Raw genomic sequence first — 23,992 nt, forward strand, 5'->3', positions numbered from 1 at the left:
AGAAAATGTAGTAGATGCAGCTGCAGGAGAGTTCGCTCTCAAGGCGTGGTAATTCTGATAACTAAAATAAACAATGTAAGTGTAATTTATCAGTTACTGAATTAAATCCAATCAACGGCCTTGATAGAAATCAAACCAAAAATAGATGCATGCCCTAGGTAATTAAACTGCAAAAAAAAAATGCCCATATGCTGATAATGCCCATGGGAGAGACCTGTGATGTGTTCTCTGACTAGACGATGATTCAGCTGGCTGTCGACAGAGCCATTTAAATCAAGTAGCCTGCAGTCTCCAATTTAAGGCAGTAACTAAACTTAAATAACAATAAATCACCCTTACGACATATGAAGCAAGAGTGTTAGTAGCCATTGGAGATATATATTGAACGACGGTTCACGTTAACTCGGTGTAACTTAAAAAATCCCTTCAGATTATAAAAGTGCCATGAAAATATATCTTCGCAAAATTGAAACTAAAATATATATAGCAACATTTATTGTTAGTATTCCAGAACAAGTAAATTACACATTGCAAACCATATGTTATCCAACATCTAGCACAAACCAGAAGGGCACCATTTTGATATGAATATTCACTTCCTTTCCCGAACCTTCAGCTCGCTATGCTGTTCAAGTGTCACATGTAAGATATAACATATGCACGTGAGAAGAATTACCCCCAGAGCCAACTACAAATAGAAGTGAAAAATCTGCGAAAGCATGACGAAGTAATACTACAAAAGAATAAACAGCACACATCTTCAGGATTAACAATGACCTACAAAAACAAAAGAATAAAAAATAAGTATGGTTATATATAAATAAGGGTATTCTCAGGAATACCCAGTCAAGAATAAAATCAGATTTTGCCTATGGTTTTGCCACTTTTCCTATGCTTTTCTAGTTCTAAAATGGAACAGCAGCAGCCAAAGCAAATCTTACAAATTTATGAAAACCATTGCACTCGTGAATACAAAATTCTATAGAAAACCAAACAGACAAAGTATATAGTCCCAGGAGAAACATAGAGTGTTATCTATGTGAAGGTTGTGGCTAACACTAACGGAAATATAGTTGTCGATACTATGCTGAAACGTATGATCTAACAAAACAACATTTTGAGATTCAAGAGTGCAGAATTCAGATGGCATAATCAAGACATGCTACAACACTAGATTCCTTATCAAATATTACTGTTTATACCTAGTTATCTCCCTTTAACTCGATGTTGTGCCTCTCAGCCTCCATAAGGTTGCCATGTGTAGACATCCAGATAATCTCCATGATCTTGCTCATGTAGCCTTTGGAGCCCAGGCACCCAACCTGAAGACGTGTTTTGCATATCCACGCCCAGCCACAGCTGCTGCAGACAGCCCAACTCCTCAACACACCTCAAGTTTGGGCAACGAGCTACACGGAGATCCCTCAGTCGTGGAAGCTTTGAGACCCTCTTGAGACCTTTACATCTACTAATTGAAAGGAGATCAGAAAGGAATGTGAGGTCTTCCACCACCTTCAAGCATTGTGCTCCATCTATAGTGAGCACCTTCAAGCTGGTGGCTACCTGCCCAAGCTGTGGTGGGAGAGCACTCAGCTTTGGGCAATTACGAAGGTGAAACTTCTTCAAACGTGGAAGCAGCTGCGAACTTGGAAATGCGGCTTCCCATTTCGACCCTGCAGCTGCAGCATTTGTCTCGCCTTCGTTTGCTACAGCTTCTGCGGTTTGTGCTGCTCCATCACCTTCTTCAACAAAGGACCACTCCTCCCAATTAGGCATATCAGTGAAGGTAAGCAATTCAAGCCTAGAAAATGCCACTGCCTCTGTGGTTCTGAGATTATCCATGCTGCAGCCAAGAAATTCTGGTCCAATCTTAGTAACTGATGTTGCTCCCTCGATCCTTAGATATTTCAAGTTGTGCAACTGCCCAACTGTTGGAAGAGACACACATGATTTGCAGTGTCTTAGAGTTAAATATTCTAGTGAACGCAAGTAGGTAGTGTCTAGCCATGTGGGATACTTGCGACCAAAGAATCTCATGATGACTAAATCTTCTAGCTTGCATGGAGGGATTAGCTTCTCAAACAAATTCTCTATATCAATAACCTTTTCTTCTAAATATGGTATATTTGATTGCTCAGAGCACCATAATCGTAAGACTTTGAGATAGTTTTTATTTGTCCGCAATATATCTTTACCACAGGGAGCTGCCTTTTCTAATCTGATCATCTGAAGCTTCCTCAATTGTGAGAGAGGACGTAACTCCTCCAGGTTCCATCCATGTATTTTAGCATTATCATTTCCACCACCAATAGGAAATCCTTCTAGATCATTGAGGAACTTCAGTTCACCAATTCCCTTTGGGACCTCATTTATTGGTGTACCATCAATACCGAGCCGTCTAAGACTGCACAATTTAGTGATTGCCAAAGGAAGGCTGCGCAAAGCAACACACCATTGCAAGTTCAGTATTTGAAGGTTTTTAAGTGAACCAAGGGACTCTGGAAGGCAAGATATGTCAGTGTGATCAAGATCAAGTAAACGCAAATGGATCAAATCTCCAATGCAGTCTAGGATGCTTTGCACATACGATTTAGTCAAATCTAAAACACGAAGATACTTAAGTCTCCTGAAAAGTGAATTATCAACTTTCAGTCGCTTGTCATATGAAGATTTATACGTCCTCACTTTATATTCCTCCTTATCAATGTTTGGTAACACCACCATATCCTTCCCTGTGACAACTGAAACACGTCGCACTTTACACATTGTATTACCACCTTGTGATTCTGGATCTCCCACAAAACACTCTTCTCTTGACAAATGACAAGCAAGTTGCCTTAAAAGATCATGCATCTTGCATCTAACATGATCATAATATGCACCAGTTGGTTGAAGGAGGTTCTGATCAATCAGCTCATAGTAATACTCTACTGCTATATCTTCTAGTAGTTGGTGTTCCTGCTCATCTATAAAGCCTTCAGCTACCCACATCCTGGTAATATCGTCACGGTTAATTGTTGAATCCTCAGGGTATACAGCACAATAAATAAAACATTGCTTTAGATGTTGTGGTAACTCATCATAACTCAAATACAAAGCACCTCTTATTTCATCAGGAAGATTTCTCAGGGACCAAGAATTTTTGTTCAGTATCTTTTTCCATTCTTTTTCTGATTTATCTTTGCTCGCTAAAACTCTGGCTATAACCTTTATTGCAAGTGGAAGACCATAACACTTGCGAACAATCTGAATCCCTATATCCCGTAGATTTTGCAGTTCTTTTTCTTCACTGATGTTCATGCTCTTCCAAAGCAGCTCCCATCCCACATCATCTGACATCAAATCAGCTTGGTGAGTGTGATCTGCCCCAATTTCTCGAGCGACAATATCAAGTCAAGTGGTTACAAGAATTATTCCTGTTGATGCAGCATGCAGTGGAATTCGTAATAAATCAGTCCACATGTCAGATTGCCACACATCATCTAACACAAGGAAAAAACTCTTCTCTCGAATGACCGATTCAAGCTTGGCTAGCAGCTCAGCAACTGGTTCATCTGTCCCGTATCTGACATTCATGCTCTGAAGAATGTCTTTCAGGAGGGAAGTTTCATCGTACTGCTTGGAAACACAAATCCACGAGTGTTTGTCAAACTTCCCTTTCACCTTTTTATCATTGTATATTTTCTGAGCTAGTGTGGTCTTACCAATTCCTCCAGTTCCAACAATAGCAAGCTTATAGGGTGCCTTTTTCTTATGCTCAAAATCGACCTTCTTTTCCTTGTGTTCAATGACGAGATCTACTAATTTTCTGCAAGAATGTATGATCTCCCTTCCCACAAGGTTGGGTTCCTCTAGTTTGGAACTTCTTTTCAGTGGTGTTGCTGAACATATTCCAGTCAATGGTGTACTCCCAAGTGTTAAAAATACTTTATCCTTTGAAATGTTTTCTATCTTTTTATTGAGGCTTCTAATCTTAATAGCAATCTCATGGCGTGTCCCAATATTAGAAAAGCAAGACAAAAGCAAAAGGCCACCACAAGTATTTGATTGGCTTGACAATGTTGACGGATGATCGGATAGAGGAATATTCGCTTTAGATCTGGCCAGGTCAATGATATCATCAACATCATACATAACATCTGTTAGCTGTCCCAACCACCTTTCAACTGCTGTGTCTTCCATCCTCCTTGCCTCAGCATCATGAAGAGAATGATTTATGATGCATGCTCTTCTCTGTAGTTCTTCAAGCTCTTTTTTTACACCTAGAACTAGAACTGCTTCATCTGTAATGAGCTCTTGTAACTTCTTAGCACATGATCCAACTAAAGAACCCAGTATGGCTGCCATAGGGGAACTGGCTGAAGATTTGCCAAAACTAGTGGGGAAACTAAGGCAAGAACAACACGGCCTGTAAAATATAGAAAACTTAACGTAAGTTAAATTTAAGAGTATCACTGTAATAGAGGAGCACAACTATATGTTTTCAGTATGTTACATATAGAAGGTACAGAACCGAAATAGTTGATAAGCTAATGTACAGAATATTACAGGAATCAAGTTATTATGGCATACAACTCTCGTTACTCTCCAAACAATTTCAGTACATTAATTTATTACTGTAATCTCCAAAGATATAATATTCTTATATATAGTGCCAATGTACTTCTTAGAATGTTACTCACCACTATCACAAAATGAATGATACCCCAAATTATGTGCAATCAAAAACATATTGGTTTGAACAAAGATATTGCATTGGATGTACGCCACGGATAATTCATAAATAATGCAATAAGTTTTGACGCAAAGAACATTTTATTCAAATTCATAGTACAAAATTGGCAGTCAAAGTGGAACCTTTGTTACTTTAAAAAGTAAAACTTGAGACGCTTGATCTGTGAAGTACATTCCTTCATGCCCACTGTTGCACCAGCCACTATCTTGTTTTGCATACCCTCAGACTTGTCACTGGACTGGCTACAACTTCTGGTGCAATATTGCAATTTCAATTATTAATGTTTCAGTGTGGAAGTAAACTAGGCAGCAAGTGTCAAAAGTTTCGATCAAATTCATCATGAGTCATTTTTGGGGCCTGGAGTGTAGGGACTAGGCACAGGGTTCGATGAGGGGAACGGAGTGTTCCTGGTCACAGTCAGCTTGTATGGCTTGAGTAGGACATTGATCACCATGATCAACATTCAAGCATAGAAAAGGAAACTAAACCTGTCGAGGCTGACATTGCACAGTTCACTAGGATGTGAACCACAGAGTTGATTTGGATTCTGAGGAAAACTTTGAAGTTTCACCAATGGCCTTGTTGTTGCTACTAGGAATGTTGACAAAGCCATCCAAGGTCTCCAATGACCTTAATTAGTTGTTGCATCGAATCAACTGTGACAAACACGTTTTCTTAAAATTTGGCAGTTGATGCAAAAGTCTGCTTGAGGAAGGTTGAATTATGTTTTCAGTTTCAGTAACTTCCTCGGACTCTGCAAGTGGGACAATGTCACTGGGCCTGGTGGTTATGTTTGAATTAATGTTGTCAATTGTGTACTTAAGGTGGTATCATGGATGTGGTGTCTTGGCAGAGTATTGTATAGGCTGTCTAGCTCATATTTGATGATAATGTTAAAGATTTTTTTTACCATCCTTGAAAAAATACATTGAGATACTATATTTTTCAGTATAAAAATATAGTATCTTGAGGTACACTGTACCTTAATGTACTAAAATTTTGTACTGCAATTTTTAGTACCTCATATACTTCTTAAGGATGGTAAAAAAACCCTAATGTTAAAGGAATGGTTCACCTTGACTGATTCAGTGCTATTGTGGTATTCTATCTTATATCAGGTGACAAACTAAGGGCACATTTGACAAGGATGTATTCCTTACCTTTGGATGGGCAGGTATTTAATACATTTTCCCATTACTCTAAATGGATTGGGCTCATGCACATAAGCCCAAAAGGAACTAAGTTTCTAAAAGACTTGCAATTGGTTGTCGAGGGTATTGTCATGCTACACAGATAAAACAAGGTAGCTAGGACCAAAAAACTTTAGATGGCTAGCTATAATAATAACTCAGTCCGATGTTAAAACCAACATAGTTGCCCATGAAATCATTAAGAGTGCACAACATGCATCAACATAGTTTGAGAATCAGAAAAGGATTATTTATTATCAACATGTTATCATGTTTAACATATCTGCACTATGGAACTCCAGTTGTAACTAAGGTTTTGAAAATTGAACAGCATGCATTGTGGAACAGCAGTGTAACCAGGCAAATTACCATCCATCCATTGGTATCAAAACCACTCACTTCTGAAGACACATAGCACAATGTGCAAAACATTGGATCGTTTATAACTGTAGGTAGCTACAGCATATCTACCATATTACATCATTCAGAAAATGGATGCAAGATGTGAAGAAGTCTTACCTTACACTTACAGACCAATGTCCAGAAAAAGAAACTGTGCTGACAGCAAGAATTAACAATAGCCTATTAGTCTTCCAAAACTAGTTTCCTCTGATAAACAGTCCATTAGTGATTTCTAAAAACTAGTTTCCTCTGATGAACAATCAATTTTTGCTTTAAGATACCAACGGATAGCTGGTAGAAGATTGTCAGCAATAAATCACCAAGATAAAACCTTAGACCACCTGCAAAAAGAGAAGAGAAAATTAGTAAAGTGAATTACAGGATCATTAATAGAAAGCTGGTTTAATCAATAGCTACAGCTAGAAAGTTACAACAACAGAACCAGAGAACAAGAAAAAAATAATCTATAAGTACAAAAGTTACCTAAATGCGGACAGATCATTAAGCGATTGATAAAAGTGATGCCGGAGAGTGGTAAGTGTTCAGACAAATTGATCCCTCCCAAGTCCAAACATGATCTCTTCAACAAAAAAGTCAACAGAAGGGGAGAAAATAGAAATGGGCATACCAGTCATAAACCTCTGCTGACACTGCATAATAAGAAAGGATAGATCAGGCATGAATTCAGGTAATGAAGAAAAGAATGGTGAAGAAATCTGAACTCTTTATTAACTGGTGGACACCATCAGTCTTACCAGTTCTCACCAGCAAGAGCACATCATAGAATGAATTAACTCGGAAGATGAGAAATGGTTGGAACCAAAGAGAAGTTTGTCATAAGTTTTCTCTTCTTGTATCACTCAACAATACTGGTACCTTATAGGGCATACCTCCCCCCTCAATCCTGTTGACTCTAATGTAATCATTAGTTAGCAACCAGCAAATTTTCTTATTGCTACTAATGGTCAACTGTCTAGAAGTATTAAACAGCAAAAGACTGCAGATGTATACATTTATAAGATTAGATGGTGATGGGATCCATTTACTTTAAGATTCCAGTAGCACATGTGAAATTTGGTATATGTTCTTGAGTTTTGTTTCCACTAATCGTGAATGCAAGTTGCACAATTACTTGTATTGTTCCTATGAGAACAACAAGCCACCAACAAAGTGTAATAAACTTTTGTCATAATCAAGCATGAAAAATAAAGAATTATTCTCAAGTACACATTGATTAGCTGTACCTGATCATAAGACTCAGTCATATCATGCATGACAATATTGCTCAACATTGATGGGTAAAAGCTTCAGTCGATCAACAACCAGATAATCATAGCAAACCCATTTCACTATGCCTGATATTGATTGAACAACTTGAGTCAACCTGGATATCTCTGGCTCACCGTGGGTACATAAAAATGAGAAGAGCAAAAATTCCCAACTGAACCAGCTCCTGAAAGAACTGCATGGTGAATAGCAAAAACATAAACAAAAAGATTCATTTATTATCTAGAAGAATTGCATGGTGAATATAAAAAACATAAGAAACTCCAGACCCAATACAGTTACTTGGCTAAATTAATGCAACTCAAACTATGCCAGCTTGCCAACTTGTAGATGGAAGAAAGCTCATGTAATACATAAACGGCCCAACCTTATAGGTCCACATTGTTTGATATCCAAAAAACAAACACGACTGACTCTCCATCGATCTCCTTTAGTCCGTTCATGTCAGAACCGATCAAACTCACGTGAAGTGAAAACACCTTGAAAATGAACAGGAACTCAACAAAGCAAACAACGGATTGGTGCTGTCAAGCGGCAGCTTTTTCAGACTCTGATTGAACTTATAAGCAAAACCAATTACAGAATTGTAACAAACCACTACATGCACCATGCCCATCTATCTCGTGTGCCATCCCACACGTCAGGACGTGCTGCATCAACTAACCCACTAATCCACCCGCCATGCACGCTGGATAGTGCGCCATCCCACACGTCGCCCATGCCAAGTCAGACCAGGGGAACTCGACCAACAGACCGAAAATACAGAAGAGTTCAGAGAAACGAAAAACAAACGACGACCACTAAACTAAGACAGCAAGAACTATGCTATCAGTTCATACATGCTGCAAATTTTAAATAGCAGTTCCACAATGACCAAGAAACTAACCCGCCCATGACGACAGGAACATGCTACCAACCAATCCACCATCATAATGTAGTCTTCTATTCATGATAGGAGCAATGATTATATTTCCCGTGTAGGACAATTGGATAATGGGAACAGTGCAGATCTCGGCAACAACTACAAGCCAGGAAAAAGAAAGAATCTAAGCATATGGCTTCAGTAGCTTGCCAATCAAAAGGTGTGGATAAGTTCTTGATGACTAATTCCAATTTCCAAGGGTGTGGCTTCAGCAACCAACCATAACATCTTTCCTGATGCTGCAGCATACACTAAGAACTAAACCAACTAATACATTCTGAAACTCTGCAGAGGAGCAGTGGAGTGCAGCACGCTGGGATGGGTCGATGCTAGCTGTTTGGGTTCCCTGGTGGATCAAATGCGGCTTCAGGCTGTCAAGCATTGGCATTGCCATCAATTCGACCATTTACCGAAATCGAACAACGCTGGATTCTGCCTACGAATGAATACGACGCGGAGACGAACCTTGCGCCGCTGTCTGTGCGGCAGGCAGCCTCCTCCGCACCGCCCACTCTCCGGCGAGCCTCGAGCGGTCCCCGCACGGGCACGACCGGCCAGGCACCACGACGGCGGCGAGCCAGCAACACTTGGCCGCGCCTCATGCGCTGAGTCCTGGGGCTGCCTTCCGCACCGCCGGCGAGGGACCCGGCGCCCCGGACTTGTTTCCTAGGTAGGTGATGACGCCGCCGGCGATGCTTGGTGGCGGCGGCGGCGGAAGCCATTCCCCACGGCCTCCACGTGGAATGGGAGCAAACCATCCGCCGTAGCGACGGCCCACATAAAAGCCCAACTACGTGGGCCGGAGGCCCATAAACTCCGGCCCGGTTCGTGGCCTCGCCGGCCCACACTACCACCGCACGTGCGTTTTGCATGCATGCAGCCAATCCGATTCCGAGAAAGAAAACAACTCCGACTCCGATTCATCACGTACACGCGTACGTCCTATATAAGTTGGTGGAATCCATCGTCGCTGCAACCAGAAACGAAGATCACCTTCGTCGGCTAGAATTCATTTCAGAATATTCCGGCGAAACAGTTCGATCCATCGGCGGCAGCGCTTCCTCCGATCACCCGATGGCCGGTGTCAACGACGGCCGTGTCGACGCCGACGCAGTGGCCGCCGGCGGTCACCCTGACCCGCCAAGGAGCAATCGCCCCAAGTTCAAGAAGACGGTGTTCGTGGTGTACGAGGTGAAGGCGGCGGCCACGGCCGGCGAAGGGGAGCCACCGGTGCCAGAAGGGAAGATCCGGCTCTCCCAGGAGAACGTCGACGCGATCCTTGCCGAGGACACGACGCCGCATCGCATGTCCGACCCGTCCGCCGACCTGGACCTCTTCCGGAGCTTGCTTCCGCCGGAGCTGTACGAGGCGACGGCGCGCGTCCTGCACCACGCCGCCAGGACGGAAGAGAGGCGCCGGAGTCGCATCGTGGAGCGGCAGGCGTGGGTCCGCGGCGAGCTGGAGAAGAAGGGGTACGTGGACGTTGACGAAGACAAGGCATTGACGTTCACTGCCATTCACCTCGAGGAGGAGCTCGAGTAGGACGATGACGACTTCGAGGAAGATGAGGAGGACAGTGATGAGGCAGTCAGGCAGCTACGAAATTAAAATAAGTTGTGTAAATCGATAAGCCCGGGTGTATGATTCGACTATAAATATTTTACTTTAGAACAAAATGTTACAGTAAAAAACAGTTAATTTGGGGCGTCACATATAAATGACCGGAGGTAATGCAAGTTGTGCACAAAAGGTATTCAGGATATATGTCATTGCAAAATAAAGAATCAACTCTCTATCACCTCTAAAACCGTTTTAGATTTTAAGTTTTACATTTTAGGACATAAACTTTTGACTGCAAGGACAGCAAAACAAAGCCGCCAAATATCGATGCTAACAAAATTACTTTTCTTCGGTGGACATCAGAAATTTTAAGTGTATATATATATGTTAAACAATGTACATATATATTCTAAAAAAATCATTATACTAATATGGATGTAAGAATAAGCCTGAATTTTATAGACCGAAAAAAAAACAATGGGTGGGGATAACATTATGTATTTGGTTGAATTATAACATGAAAACTTACAATACTCTAAATCAATTTGGGCTCACAAATCATTTGATTTTGGTAATAGATTTTGCTGAAAACAAGCAATATAAAAACTTACAATTATCAGGGTTATCTACTGCCATTAGCGACTATATGAATATATTAATATCTAGATTTATTAGCATATGCATAAATCTAAAAAAAATGCTAAATTCATACATTGTAAAATACGTCACATTTAACTATTTACCACTCTTAAGATTGGATGATAACAGATTTGTCACTCGCTTTCTATTACATGTGGACAGATCCTCATAAGTCTATGATATATGAGTTCAGTGACAAATCTATTATCACCACTCGTAAGAGTGGCAAAAAGTTAATTATTCCGTAAAATAGAGATAGTATATCGAGAGAATTTTGGCTACATTTTCTGAACTATACAATTATTAATCCTCCAAACTAAATTCTTAAAATTTAATGGTTTGCTTAATGATGATGGAAAATAATTCAGCTACTTGCCAACGGCGAAGCTCGAACTCAAAACCCTTGAAGGCTTGGGACGAACCAAAACGGAGGTGGCCAGTTCATGCATCGCCCAAGCTTCTTCACCTGATGGGTCTTCGTCTCCCTCTCTTCGTCCTCCTTCATCGTGTGATTCGCCGTCGTCGTCGTTGGCACGACATTGGTCCTGCTCACGCCGAAGCTGTCGACCATGGCTGCGCCGAGGTAGTCCACGGACTCCTCTGTGAAATACACGGAGGCAGAGTTGCTGTTGATGAGCGCATTCTTCTTCTTCTTCTTTTTGGTGTGGACGCACACCGAGCCGGTGCAACTGACGAATGCCGTCAGGTCGCCGAGGATGTCGTCGCGGCAGTTGCTCACCCACTTCATCCCGCCCCTTCCTCTCCGCCTCTGCCTCAGGAACCATGCGCTGAACGCCGCCGTGCTGCGCTGCGTCTGGCCGCCGACCTGCCTGTGCTTGTAGACCCGTTTGAGGAGGTACAGCTTGCCGTTCGGAGCTCCGGCGAGGTAGCTGCACTCGCCGGCGCGGTCGTCGCCGTCGCGTTCGTGCACTCGGGACATCTTGCCGTTGTCCTTGACGACGTAGTGGTACGAGGAGTCGATGACCCGCGTCACCTCCTGAATCTCCGGCGACTTGGTGACGACGCAGTCGATCTTCCAGCGCGCGACGTTGCCGGACAGGTGCACCGTGTAGATCTTGCCGTCGTCGTGCCTTTTCATGTCGACGATTGTGTCCAGGCCGTTGTGGACGAGCGTCCACGAGCGCTGGCGCCGCCCCGTTCGCGCGATGGCGAACTCGCTTTGCTTCCTGTACAGGACGGCGACGGTGGCGCCGCCGCCGCCGATATCCACGACGACGGCCTTGAGCAGGACGAGGTCGCAGAGGCCTTCGAACGAGAAATGCGCTCCCCGGCCGCCGCGGTGGTGTTCGTCCTGGTAGAGGAAGCTCTCGACGCATCCGTCAGAGCTGTGGACGGCCTCGAGGTAGGGCAGCGTCCAGAGCGGCGGGAGCGGCGCCGCGGCTCCGGTGAGCGGGTTGACGACGCGCGCGCAGCCGAAGTCGTTCGCCGTGACGAGCCACCCGCGGGACGACCCGAGGCAGATCTCGCGGCGGCCGCGGCGCACGTGGCGGCCGGGCAGCTGCAGCGCGGCGAACTGCCCCTGCGAGGGCGGCGTCAGGCGCCGGAGGTAGGACTGCTCGGCCTTGACGGCGAGGAGCAGCCAGGGGACGCGCTCCCTAATCGCGGGCAGGGGGCGCGCGCGCTCCCAGCTGAGGCAGTTGAGGAAGTCGTCGAACGAGGAGAGGTCGGCGGGCATGGCCGTCGCCCAGTCTCGGTCCTCCTCCTCCTTCCCCTTCCGCTTCGCCGTCTTGATCGCCATTAGGGTAACTTACGCCCGCGAGACGAGGAGAAGAAGAATGCGAGCGACGGCGACGGCGACGATCGAAACATGATCGTAACTAATGATCAGATTACGTCGGTTACATTAAGATATTTTGTTTCATTTACAAAGATGTGATTTGTTACCAAAATCAACAAAATCTTATCATCACAGTATATTCGCATTGACTGCCTACAGATTTGGACCAGTGGACACCTAGCGGAGGGAAAAGTATTCTAAACCCTCGAGGGTATCATAAAGTCAACCTTAAAGATCTCAAAAACGATTTTAGATCTCTGCTCATGCTGTATCGTGGGAAATGAGGAGCGCAATAGCAAGGTGTTCAGAAAAAAAGAGGCGCTGTACATGCAATAGTGTAGACCGTATGACTGATGAGATCAAATCCTGTGCAGAAGTGGGGTGAAGGGCATCTCAAAAATCATGTCCTATCTAGGAGACTCGGTGACAAACGTGTAATGTAGCCTAACTATATGACTGCGCCTTGTTACCCTCCACAACCCTCGCTCACCCACCCCATCTGTAATCCTTCTGCTGTAAATTTTATTTCCCCGTTCCTTAATTTAATATACACCCCGATGGGGTTTAAAAAAAATATCCGCTTTGCCAAAATTTTTGTTGGTAACAAAGTAAACTAATCTTATCATCACAGTACTACCAATATTCGGTAATTCTAGAAAGTTCCACTCATAAAACTATGCCAAAATTTGATAAGTTATCAATCTAAATACAGTGTATATATTTTTACCTTGCCATAATTTTGGCAATGCCCAAAATTTAGATTTGTCACTAGATGGATAGGTTTATTTGGGCAGCGAACTAAACATGCCTTTCATCCCCCTCGTCTTTTTTTTTTCATTTAGGTAAATGGTGATACATAAATTAAAACAATCATGGATGAACACACGTGGTATGTTATGTCATAAATATGATCAAATTTGAATTATATAAATTGTATAAAAATAATAAATAAACTTTAAGAAGTATACATATATTTATATTCTCTTTTCCTATCTTGTATAAGTTGAATTAGATCGTGTACACGTTTATATATTCATATATCATATATTAATCTATCTTTCTAGATATTTTATAACTATTTAGATAAAAACAAACAATGAGGAGATATTGTTAAGTTTGCTATTCTCTTGTGCAGAAAAATCGTATAACAAAAATAGATGATCGATGTCATTGTAAATAGTACGTGCACTCGTAAACAGATATGTTATTTTTGTTTCAAATTACATGCTTATATAGTAATACGTCACATGTTGATCCATATTTCTCCCTGCTTAATACACATCCTTACAAAAAAAAAAACTTTCACCTCCAACAAATGATTCGTTATTTTAACATCCTAATAATAAGTTGTTGGTAAATTAGTGTAAGTTGCACCGAAGCTGAAATGTACGTGCAAATCAACTACAAATTCTCAGAAACTGAACATCTTTTGAGGGCAGAAGCAACTTTAGAAAAAAGCTGCAGCGAAGAGAAGTCTCCCAAACACGCCCCCAAAGCAGCTGCTGTGGTGATGGGCCACATATAGGACAAAGTACGTGGGCTGGAGGCTTATAAACTACGGCCCAGTTCGTGGTCTCACCGGCCTACACTACCAATCCGTGCAGAACTCCCGCGGATTAAGCTCCGATTCCGAACAAGATTGCAAATGGACACATCTCCGACTCCGATTCATCAAGTATGCGTCTTATAAGTCGATGGCATCCATCATCGTTGCAAGCAGAACCGAAGATCACCTTCGTCCGCTATAGAATTCATTTCCGATTAATTATTCCGGCGAAACAGTTCGATCGTTCGGCGGCGGCGCTTCCTCCCATCGTCACCGCACCCGATGGCCGGTGCCGACTCAGACGCAGTGACCACCGCCGGAGGTCGTCACCATGGCCCGCCGAAGATCATCAGCGCTCGCCCCAAGGTGCGGAAGACGGTGTACGTGGTGCACGAGGTGAAGGCGGCGGCGACGGCCGGCGAGGGGGACCCTCCGGTGCCACAGGGGAAGATCAGGCTCTCCCAGGAGAGCGTCGACGCGATCCTTGCCGAGGACACGACGCCGCATCCCATGTCCGACCCGTCCGCCGACCTGGACCTCTTCCGGAGCTTGCTTCCGCCGGAGCTGTACGAGGCGACGGAGCGCGTCCTGCTCAGCGCCGCCAGGACGGAAGGGAGGCGGCGGAGTCGCATCGTGGAGCGGCACGCGTGGGTCCGCGGCGAGCTGGAGAAGAAGGGGTACGTGGACGTTGACGAAGACAAGGCATTGACGTTCACTGCCATTCACCTCGAGGAGGAGCTCGAGTAGGACGATGACGACTTCGAGGAAGCGAACGGGAGCGAGGGCGGCGGGTAGTTAGCGTGCATAGCACCACACAGGGGCGGGCAGTGGGCGGCGGCGGTGGGTCGATGAGGTGGAGCAGCAGGACAGCGGCAATGTCGAAGAGGAGGAACACCGTGATCGCGATGACCATCACGCGGCTTGCACGCTGAGTGATAGGAGCCGCATGTCGGCGCCTATGATCGGGCCACAGCCGCCGCCGCCGCCTCCTACTCTTTGTCTCCTTCCCGTCCCTCTACGCGCTCTCTTGGTCGACAGCTGTGACCACGGACTCCCGGCGACGGGCGGCACCATCAATCTTGGCGCGAAGAATGGCGGCGGGCGGGCGAGGACGAGGGCGATGGACGGCGGCACATGGGGATGAGGACGAGGGCGGGCGGGGGTGAGGACAGTGGACAGTGGCATGCGGGGACGAGGAGCAGTTGCCACACTGCGAGCGTGTCTGAGCTCCGTGCCATTGTGACGGTGGGGAAGGAGGTCGTTGCCTCCACCGATGCCACTGGAGTCGGCCGAGCTCATCGACCCGCCAACCCTGCGCGATGCGGACCGCCCGCCGTTCGCACGGCCCCCACGCGGCACCGTGCACGCTGACTGCCCACCGCCCTCGCCCCCGTTCAACCGAGATAGAGGGAGAGAGAGAAAGAGGGGGGACGGTTATGACAGGTGGACCCACCATTAAAAAAAGAAAATACTGACTGGACTGCCACATGTACACTACGTATGACAAAACCGCTTTGGATTAGGTTGAGGGGGTTAATTCGCCCAGTATTGAAGTTCAGGGTAAACAATGTCTGGTTTTCGGATTTAGGAGGGTAATTTGGCCAAACGCGATAATTCAGGAGGCAATTCGTACTTTTTCCCATAAATAAAGGTCATTCAGCCACCAGGCTTGATAGCTTCTCTTGTTGATAAAGCCCGGGTGTTATCATCCATTATCCAGAAAAAAAATATCTTTCTCAAATCTAAGTTGAGGCATAGTGGATTCATTTGAGCCAGTTGTGAGCAAGAAACCATCAACTAGCTAATTGTCTTGTGCACTTTTGTAGGCAGAGACATCTCAAGTTTTAACATGGACACCCTTTGAACTCATATTTTTTACTTTGGGCTAACTTTTCATTACTTTTTCACTATAAACTCCATTTCATACATATTGTCCCATCTTCTGGTAAAAGAGGGACATGAATGCAATGTAGGGCCAAAAAAAAAAAACACCGAAACTGAGGAACGAAAAAACCGAACCGAACTGAAGATTCGATTTTTCTGGGTCTTCGGTGTCCCTTCGGTTTTCTGTTTTTTCCTCCGTCGGGTAACTGTTCGGTGGTTGGATCCAAAAAACCGCACGAACCAGAAAAAACCGGATATTTAGCCAATAGAGGATTAATCTGGATGTCCCCAACAGCAAACCCGGCCGCATGCTTATGCGTGGTGGATAAGTACGTGGACAGGGAGTTTGGTAAAAACCAAAACGAAATGAAAAAACGAAAAAAACAAAACAAAGCGAAACGAGTTGCTTCGGTTTGGTCTGCTCGGTTTCTGTTTCGATCTTCTTCAACTTTTGCAGCTTTGTTATATTAGTAAACTAAACTTAATGAAAAAACCAAATAAATCGGGCCAAATAAACAAAAAAAGAAAAAAGGACGCTCATCCCATCCTATTCCTTTTCTAGCTATCCAAATCACCACACCTTCAGTGCATATGGGATATTTTTTACTCAACAGTTTGTTTTCTTTTTCTGGTATTGTTTAGTAAGTGATTGAGTGTTGCGTATAATAATAATGGTTGTACAAGATAAATGATTGATTGTGCTTTTCAAGTAGTAGAGGTATGGATAACTGCGAAAGAACAGGTCATCCTGTAACTGCCTATTGCACTCAAGGAGTGCCTTGTTTTGTTGTTTGAGATTTGGCTCAAAAGCCCACAGTTGCTTGACCCAAGCAGCCTATGAAGCCATGGCCAAATCCTTTCCCCTTCCTGACCTCACCTTCCATGATCTTCACTTGCTCCACTAGACGGACATGTTGCCGAAGCCATGGCGTCCACGAGTGGTTGGCCGTAGGTGCACATCACAAATTCGAGAGTTTGCATTTGTTCGTCTCCAGGTTCCGATCTACACCTAACAGATTTTTTGTATGTCACCGACGCCATCTCAAACACAGCTTGCTTAGCTTCAGCGTCTATGATGAACTAATGGTTAGATTTATCCCTTTATGTGTTTCAAATCTTAAGGTGTTTTTACATATATAGCAGTAACTGCTACTTGCTTTAGCAAGAAGATCACCGACTAGCTTGGTGTTCATATCATTGTATGAAACAAGAGCGAGGGCCAGCAACAGTACAGAGGTTTTTTATTTGGACCCTATGAATTATAGGAAGGAATCACAGATATTGTTCACCAATTTTCGGTTGTCCTACAGACATAGGATTTTTCTAGGCGTCCAATTAGACGCATTGTATCCAACACACGAATTAGCATTCTCTCCATGCACCGAAACACCAGCTCAAGACTGCTGCTCTAGTGGACTATACACATTTCTGATACCTCGCAAGCTCATAGTCGTATAATATTGGAAAACAAATAGCAAATAGTCATTTTTTTTAATTTTCCAAGCTCTCTGTGAAACCAAATACGAAGAACTCTCTTCTGTTGGTGTCTTGTGAGTAAATACGGATCTCTCACAGGCACACCATTATTTGCAGGCCGAAGATAATTAAGATTTAAGGACATGTATGGTATGGTATGGGATAAAGGTACAAATGCTAAGAGAAAACAAGTGACTATATATAAGGACATGCACATGGCATTCATTTAGAACGTACACCCTCCGTTTTATACTATATGTCATTTTAGGTTTTAGAAAAATATAACAACTTATATTATAATAAAAAATATATTATCAAAATATATTTCATGTTGAATATAATAAAGTAAATTCTATGTTATAGTTGTTAATATGCCATTTTTATAAAATTAATCAAAGTTAGAGAACTTCAAGATAAAAACTAAAATGATTTTCATTATGGAACGGAGGGAGCAGTTGGCATTATTTTTCGATGTAACTCATTCTCTGCATAGCTTCATTCACAATGGAATAGTTCATGTAATTATCGGTCAATTGTATTGCCAAATGGTAAAATATGTGCCCTTTAAGATCTTTGAGACCTTTTACAGTGTTTGCATTCCTAAAATGTCAAAGATCGAACGACTCACGGCGAAAGGTACCGAGTTACAAAGGTACTAAGTGTTAAAAGTTAATCGAACACATAGACAATTATGTCCACCAAATAATGGAGATATTGGTAGGTACATCGTGATGGAAAGGTAACGTAAAATATGATTTATGTAGTGGGGATAAAATTATGTTTTATTTTATTCTGTTAGAATTCTTCGGTCGTTCCGTATCAATTTGTTTCCAAATATTGGCCCAAGATGGTATCTAACAAAAACATTACATTTTCTCCTAATGGCTCTGGCTCTAAAAAAATTTTTTCTCTGAAAAAAGGTGACCATTTATCCTTGTTGCTGGTTTATTTACCTTTTTGTTAGCTAAAAAAAAGGTAATATTTACAGACGGTTAAGGTCATGTTCTACTATTCTATTGTTTAATCATGTCCGTTAAAAAAAAAGAGAAATAAACCTTCAGGATGATTTTAATCGTCACCATCTATTTTTGTCATCTGATTATTTATGACTTAGGTGGTGGGCATAAAAATTATGATTGGATTTATATTTTAATTCAAGTAAAATTTAACATATTTATATAATTTTTTTAATAAGACGAATAATAAAAAAGCACAAAACGTGAAAACACCATCAATTAAAGTACAGAGGAAGTATAACGCATGCCCCGCATCTTGGTTAATACTTTACCAAACATGAAAAAATATGCGCCAACTCTCTCTACAACAAACATTGAAATGTGTGAAAAGAAAAAAATATTCGCTATGTAACATTTCAGATAGAATTTGGAGAAAATATTTTGAATTTTGAACGTCTCCAAAGCACTTGATAATTTGTCCACTAGGCCTTCTCAGTGTTCACGATTTCGGAAAAAAATTTCCGAAATTTCAGGATTATCGGTGGGTCCCCATAGTCAATGTCCCCAGGCCAAAAATTTTGGTATGGACCGTTGCAACCTACATTTTCTTATTGGCTGATGTTGTTTGTTTTTAGACAAAATTTGCTATAGGGCATAAAAACACGTAATTAGCCGGTAGACACCGTAAGATTGCGAATTTGCTGCAGGGCACCATAAAAATATGGTAATTAGCTACCGGGCACTCCGGCCAAATTTTTATTATTTTTGGAGTAAAAAGATTTAAAAATAACGAGATTGTCCCCAGTGACCAACATGCTATGCGCTGAGTCGCTGCCGTTGCTGCCTGCTCACTCGCCATGTAGGCTAGGGTTCAGGTGTGGTGCGGTGTCGAGACCAACTGGGTTTTGTTCGATTGGATCCAGTCGACATAACGAGTTGGTCACTGAGGGTAATCTCGTCATTTTTAGAATTTTTGACTCCAAAAATAATAAAAAAGTAGTTGGAGTGCCCTATATAGCTAATTACCACACTTTTGTGGTGCCCTGCAGCAAATTCGTGATCTTACGGTGGGCAGCGGCTAATTACGCGTTTTTTTATGTCTTGTTTTAGGCGGTCAATGGACCGTTAACGAGTAGGAGAAGATGGAGGTAGAGGGGGAGGTTAGCAGCAGGTTCTCTGTTACGGTGGTAACTGCAACGGTTATCCTGGTAATTGGTGTCTCCATGGGTGCATTGTATCGGTTGCTGGTATAGTACACATGTCAATTTGAACCAAATTTAAAAAAATTAAAAATGTTTGTGGAAAAATCATAAAAATTATTGGGAATAGATATGTATTTGTACAACAGTTTAGTGTTAAAATTATCAAGAAAGTATAATTCTATGATCAAGTTCTACACCAAAACCGAGTAAATAGGGGAAAATGAATAAAGGTTTGGTGAGACTATACAATATTTTTTTTATAATACTTACTATTTTCCCATAATTTTCTAGAAATTTTAGGAGAACACCAGCATGCGCAGCATGTTCTCATGCATATTTGCAACCCTCCTTATATATTTGATTGTATCATGTATAATTTTATCATTAACACTGTAAAATTTTTATTATAAACACTATAAACCTTCTACTCGCTAATTGATATTGTATTATGGTACACGAATAAAATTTATATTTCAATTATGTTTTATATTTATTTAATTATTTAAATATTATTTTTTATAGTTTTGAAGTTTAAATTTAAGTTTTTAAATATTGATTTTTCATTGTTTGTACTGTTACCACGCGCACTATCGGCGAGCACGAAAACGCGGACTGGCGGTTTCCTAAACCCTGGTCAATAGGGGTGAGCGTGGTTTGGTTGGCCTCGCCAGCATCGGAGACCGTGACACGTGGTTCAATGGCTGCACGGAGAAAGATTTTTATTGGAAATTGGCGATAAAATCTTGCCTCTTAGGGGATTTTTTTAATTAAACAAACCTTCCAAGCATTTAATTTTACAATGGGTCGTGATCATATGTGGTCTGAAATTTAAAGTTTTGGTATACAATTTTCTGCGAAAGTTAATTATGTTAGCACCAGGAGCATCTTCAAAAATATCTAAAATTGATATATCAAACCAAATTTCAGGAATGGACTAGAAAATATATCTCCAATAAACTACCAAATACATTCATAATATTTATTCATGTCTAAAATTACTTAAATTGTATTCTAAAATTAAAGTAAAAATATAGGTTCTTAATATAAATTGTTTATTTTTAGATTTCTGTTAGAGGAGTATGTAATTTTTATATCCAATATTTTTTAGATTAACCTGATACAGATTTAGATTTTAGAGAGCAATATATTAGTATTCTGATACTCCACTATGCAGACATGCACGAACCAATTGAAAAACAATAATCCAATTAGATAATTTTAGCCAAGTCCATCCTCCTCGGAAGTCAGATCCACTTACCCCGCGCCACTCCGCCACTCGTCGTCTCATCCCCGCTCGCCGCCGATGAGCCGTCGCCGTCGCCCATGCATGGATGACGACAAGCTCTGCACCGCCGTGGCGCACGTCGCGTTCCCGGACGGAAACCTGTTCACTTTCCCGGACATGAAGCCCCATCGCGACGATGACGGCGACACCGCCGGCTACCTCGCCGCGTGCGGCGAGTGGCTCCTCTTCGCCGACGACGAGTACGACGTCCTCCGCCTGAGCAGCCCGCTGACGGGGGAGACCATGCTGCTCCCCGGCCTCGTCGACGGCGTCCGTGTCCGCGACGAGCCGGTGGTGGTCGTCAATGATCTGGCCCAGTCTGGCTCGGCGCCGCGCCGGTGGAGGGACAGCGAGGAGATGTCCGTGCTGAAGGTGGTCGTGTGTCCGGGCTGCTCCGGGGTCATCGCCGCCATTGTTGGGCGCGAGCACTTCGCCAAGGTCGCGCTCTGCACGCCGGAGGGCTTCGCGTGGTCGATCAGCGCGCACGACCGGTGGCGGTGGTACGACGACATGGCGTTCCACGACGGGAGGGTGTACGCGCTCACCCAGGACGAGGACCTCCTCGCCTTCGACGTCGGCTACGCGGACGCCGGCGAGCCCGTGGTTACCCGCGTCGAGCGCGTCATCGCCCGCGCCGTCGAGGACCTGGACGTCGAGACCCGGATGCGCTACCTCGTCACGTCGCTCACCGGCGCGCTGCTGATGGTCCGCCGCGAGATGCCGGACGCCGGGAGGACGGGCGGGTTCGGGGTGTTCGAGGCCGACCTCGCGGCGTCGCGGTGGGTGGAGGTGGACCGGCTGGACGCCGGCGGCGAGGCGCTGTTCGTCGGCAGGCTGTGCTCCAGGGCCGTGCGCGCGCCGCACGGCGGCGCCGACCAGATCTTCTTCCTCGACGACGCGGACGGCCTCTCGTTCCGGACGGAGCTCCAGCCGCGGCCGCCCTACCAGGTCGCCGCGTACGACATGGTCCGGCGCACGTTCAGCCAGCTCATGCGGCGGCATCCGATAGAGGACGGGAGCACGCCGGTGACATGGCTCTTCCGCGACGACGGTGACCACCCCGGCGGACTGCCCAAGTGATCTGTCGAGCGAGAGCACGTACGTAGATGCAAATTGCATGCAATAAGATGGTTAGGATGATGTGCTAATTTACTCTTTTTTTTGGATAAAATAGATGGTTAGATGGATCATTTAGAACATCATAACTGATTAACTCAACTTTGGAGCATCTTTGTGCGCTCACTTTCCGAATTATTACGCGGTGGATTTTCCGTAAAATGTTTCTATATAAAAGTTCGTTATCTTATTTTTCTAAAATAGATTTTTAACTTTATAGTAGGTAATTCTATCATTTCCACTATTTAAAATCAGATATTTTTTTATCTTTCGTCTTTGAAAAAGAACACATCGGAGTTGCTAAAATGCTAATGGTAAAATTAAAGTATATTTCAAGAATCAGACCGTACAACGTTACACCATCTTTCTATCACGATGAAATTATACTTTAACCTTGCTACATAGGTTGCATTCTTTCGCTAGATTTCTGTTAGATTTTTCTCAATTTTTACGCGCACGCATACTCAATGGTTAAATCGTATATTTTCTGCAAAATGTTTCTATATTGAAGTTAATCATCTCACCTTGCTAGAGTATATTTACAGTGGTTAATTTTACCATTTATATCATTAAATAGCTATCACAAAATCATATTATCTTTTATCTTTAAGCAAAAAAAAGCCATATATAGTTGCATCCAACATGAAAAAGAATGTACGGACAAACTGATCACAACCACATATCACCCAACAAGCTTCTTGTGATGGGCCCCTGTACCTCGTCAATTGTGGCAGATAGCATTATCTTTTAACAAACGTAGAAGAGTCTATTGTAGATGAGGTTGAGCGGCTTGACCGATCATATGTAAGGTTTTACATGTGATGAGACACCTCTCTCCTCAATAGAGGTAAGCATCGGTCACCTCTGACAGGTCATAACAATAGACCATTACAGATTTATAGATTACACATTATCTATGATGGGTGTTAAGATATAACCCGTCATAGGCGAGGTCATACATTTATGATGGATCATAACTACTCCCCGTCATAGGAAATGTTACATGGAACATTTGATGGGCATTAGGAAAGCATCCCTGGCTAAACTGAAGAATAAGTTCAGCATAGTAAAACTGCAGCAGTGTGTGGCCTAGTTAGGAAGCTAACAGAATGAATAAACAGGAAAACAGAAACATTTTACTGACATGAGGTGATGCCACAAAATACAAAAGACACTACTACTAAAAGCCAGCTTCCTGTCTGCTGAACTATTCACATGTATAGGAGTGCCGATGCCCACACATGTTCTCTGCTTGATGCTTCAGATTTAGCCTAAAAAGCTTCATTGCGTCTCTATGTATACAACGGCAAAGCTGCACAGAACTGACCATATATCATACACATCAATTGTCTTTTGCTGATAATAGAATGTATTATTGAGCATCATCTGCTTACTAGCCTTCAAAATAGAAACAGATGTAGCAAAATAGAAACAGATGGAGCAGCAGCCGATCACAAGAACTATTTGCTTTTATTGTTACTGCAGTATTTTTTTTATATATTCTCTAATCAAATACTTTAGAACATAATCTATGTTTTGGCTGATAATCTTTTGTGATTGATCGTCTCTATTTTTAGAACTGCTGCACAATTACCATCAACATATTCTGTTTTTTAAAAGTTGCACAATTGTATACATCTTCTGACCAGAAAGCAGAGTTTTATATTATGGTATGTTTATATATAAGTGTACATGTTTTTCTCTCGTAACTCATTCTTTGTGGTAAATAGAGATTATTAAAATTCTAACTCCATGGTTCAAGAAAAGGTCCTGGACCAAGCACAATGAGCTTCAAAAGACACAACTGCACTGATAATTTTTGTTTGTGTCTTGATCATTCCCTGTTCTGAAATTTACATGGAAACCAGACAAACCAATAACTTCCAGTGGCATTAATATTGATGCATAAAAAAGTAAGATATAACCAAAAAAAATCTAGTCGCTATTAAACATCTTTTGGCTTACTATAATATAAAACTTTGTCCAGTACTTCT

The 23,992-nt window shown here is 42.9% G+C and overlaps 3 protein-coding genes and 2 pseudogenes across 3 annotated transcripts; 3 read left to right on the forward strand and 2 right to left on the reverse strand.

Annotated features, from left to right (window-relative positions):
• Window positions 1–427: 427 nt before the first annotated feature.
• LOC102704562 lies at window positions 428–8,228 on the reverse strand (annotated as a pseudogene).
• A 1,300-nt stretch (window positions 8,229–9,528) lies between these two features.
• Window positions 9,529–10,329, forward strand: LOC107305302 (annotated as a pseudogene).
• Window positions 10,330–10,778: 449 nt separating this feature from the next.
• LOC102721783 lies at window positions 10,779–12,620 on the reverse strand. Its single transcript, XM_006663542.3, has one exon. The coding sequence runs from the start codon at window positions 12,492–12,494 to the stop codon at window positions 11,130–11,132; it is 1,365 nt and encodes a 454-aa protein (XP_006663605.2). The 5' UTR covers window positions 12,495–12,620; the 3' UTR covers window positions 10,779–11,129.
• A 1,741-nt stretch (window positions 12,621–14,361) lies between these two features.
• Window positions 14,362–15,040, forward strand: LOC102722063. Its single transcript, XM_006663543.2, has one exon. The coding sequence runs from the start codon at window positions 14,362–14,364 to the stop codon at window positions 14,824–14,826; it is 465 nt and encodes a 154-aa protein (XP_006663606.1). The 3' UTR covers window positions 14,827–15,040.
• A 5,702-nt stretch (window positions 15,041–20,742) lies between these two features.
• LOC121055793 lies at window positions 20,743–22,110 on the forward strand. The gene has a single exon (XM_040529058.1). The coding sequence runs from the start codon at window positions 20,901–20,903 to the stop codon at window positions 21,960–21,962; it is 1,062 nt and encodes a 353-aa protein (XP_040384992.1). The 5' UTR covers window positions 20,743–20,900; the 3' UTR covers window positions 21,963–22,110.
• Window positions 22,111–23,992: the final 1,882 nt, after the last annotated feature.

The sequence above is a fragment of the Oryza brachyantha genome, chromosome 11 (assembly GCF_000231095.2).
Source record: "Oryza brachyantha chromosome 11, ObraRS2, whole genome shotgun sequence".
Taxonomy (NCBI): domain Eukaryota; kingdom Viridiplantae; phylum Streptophyta; class Magnoliopsida; order Poales; family Poaceae; genus Oryza; species Oryza brachyantha.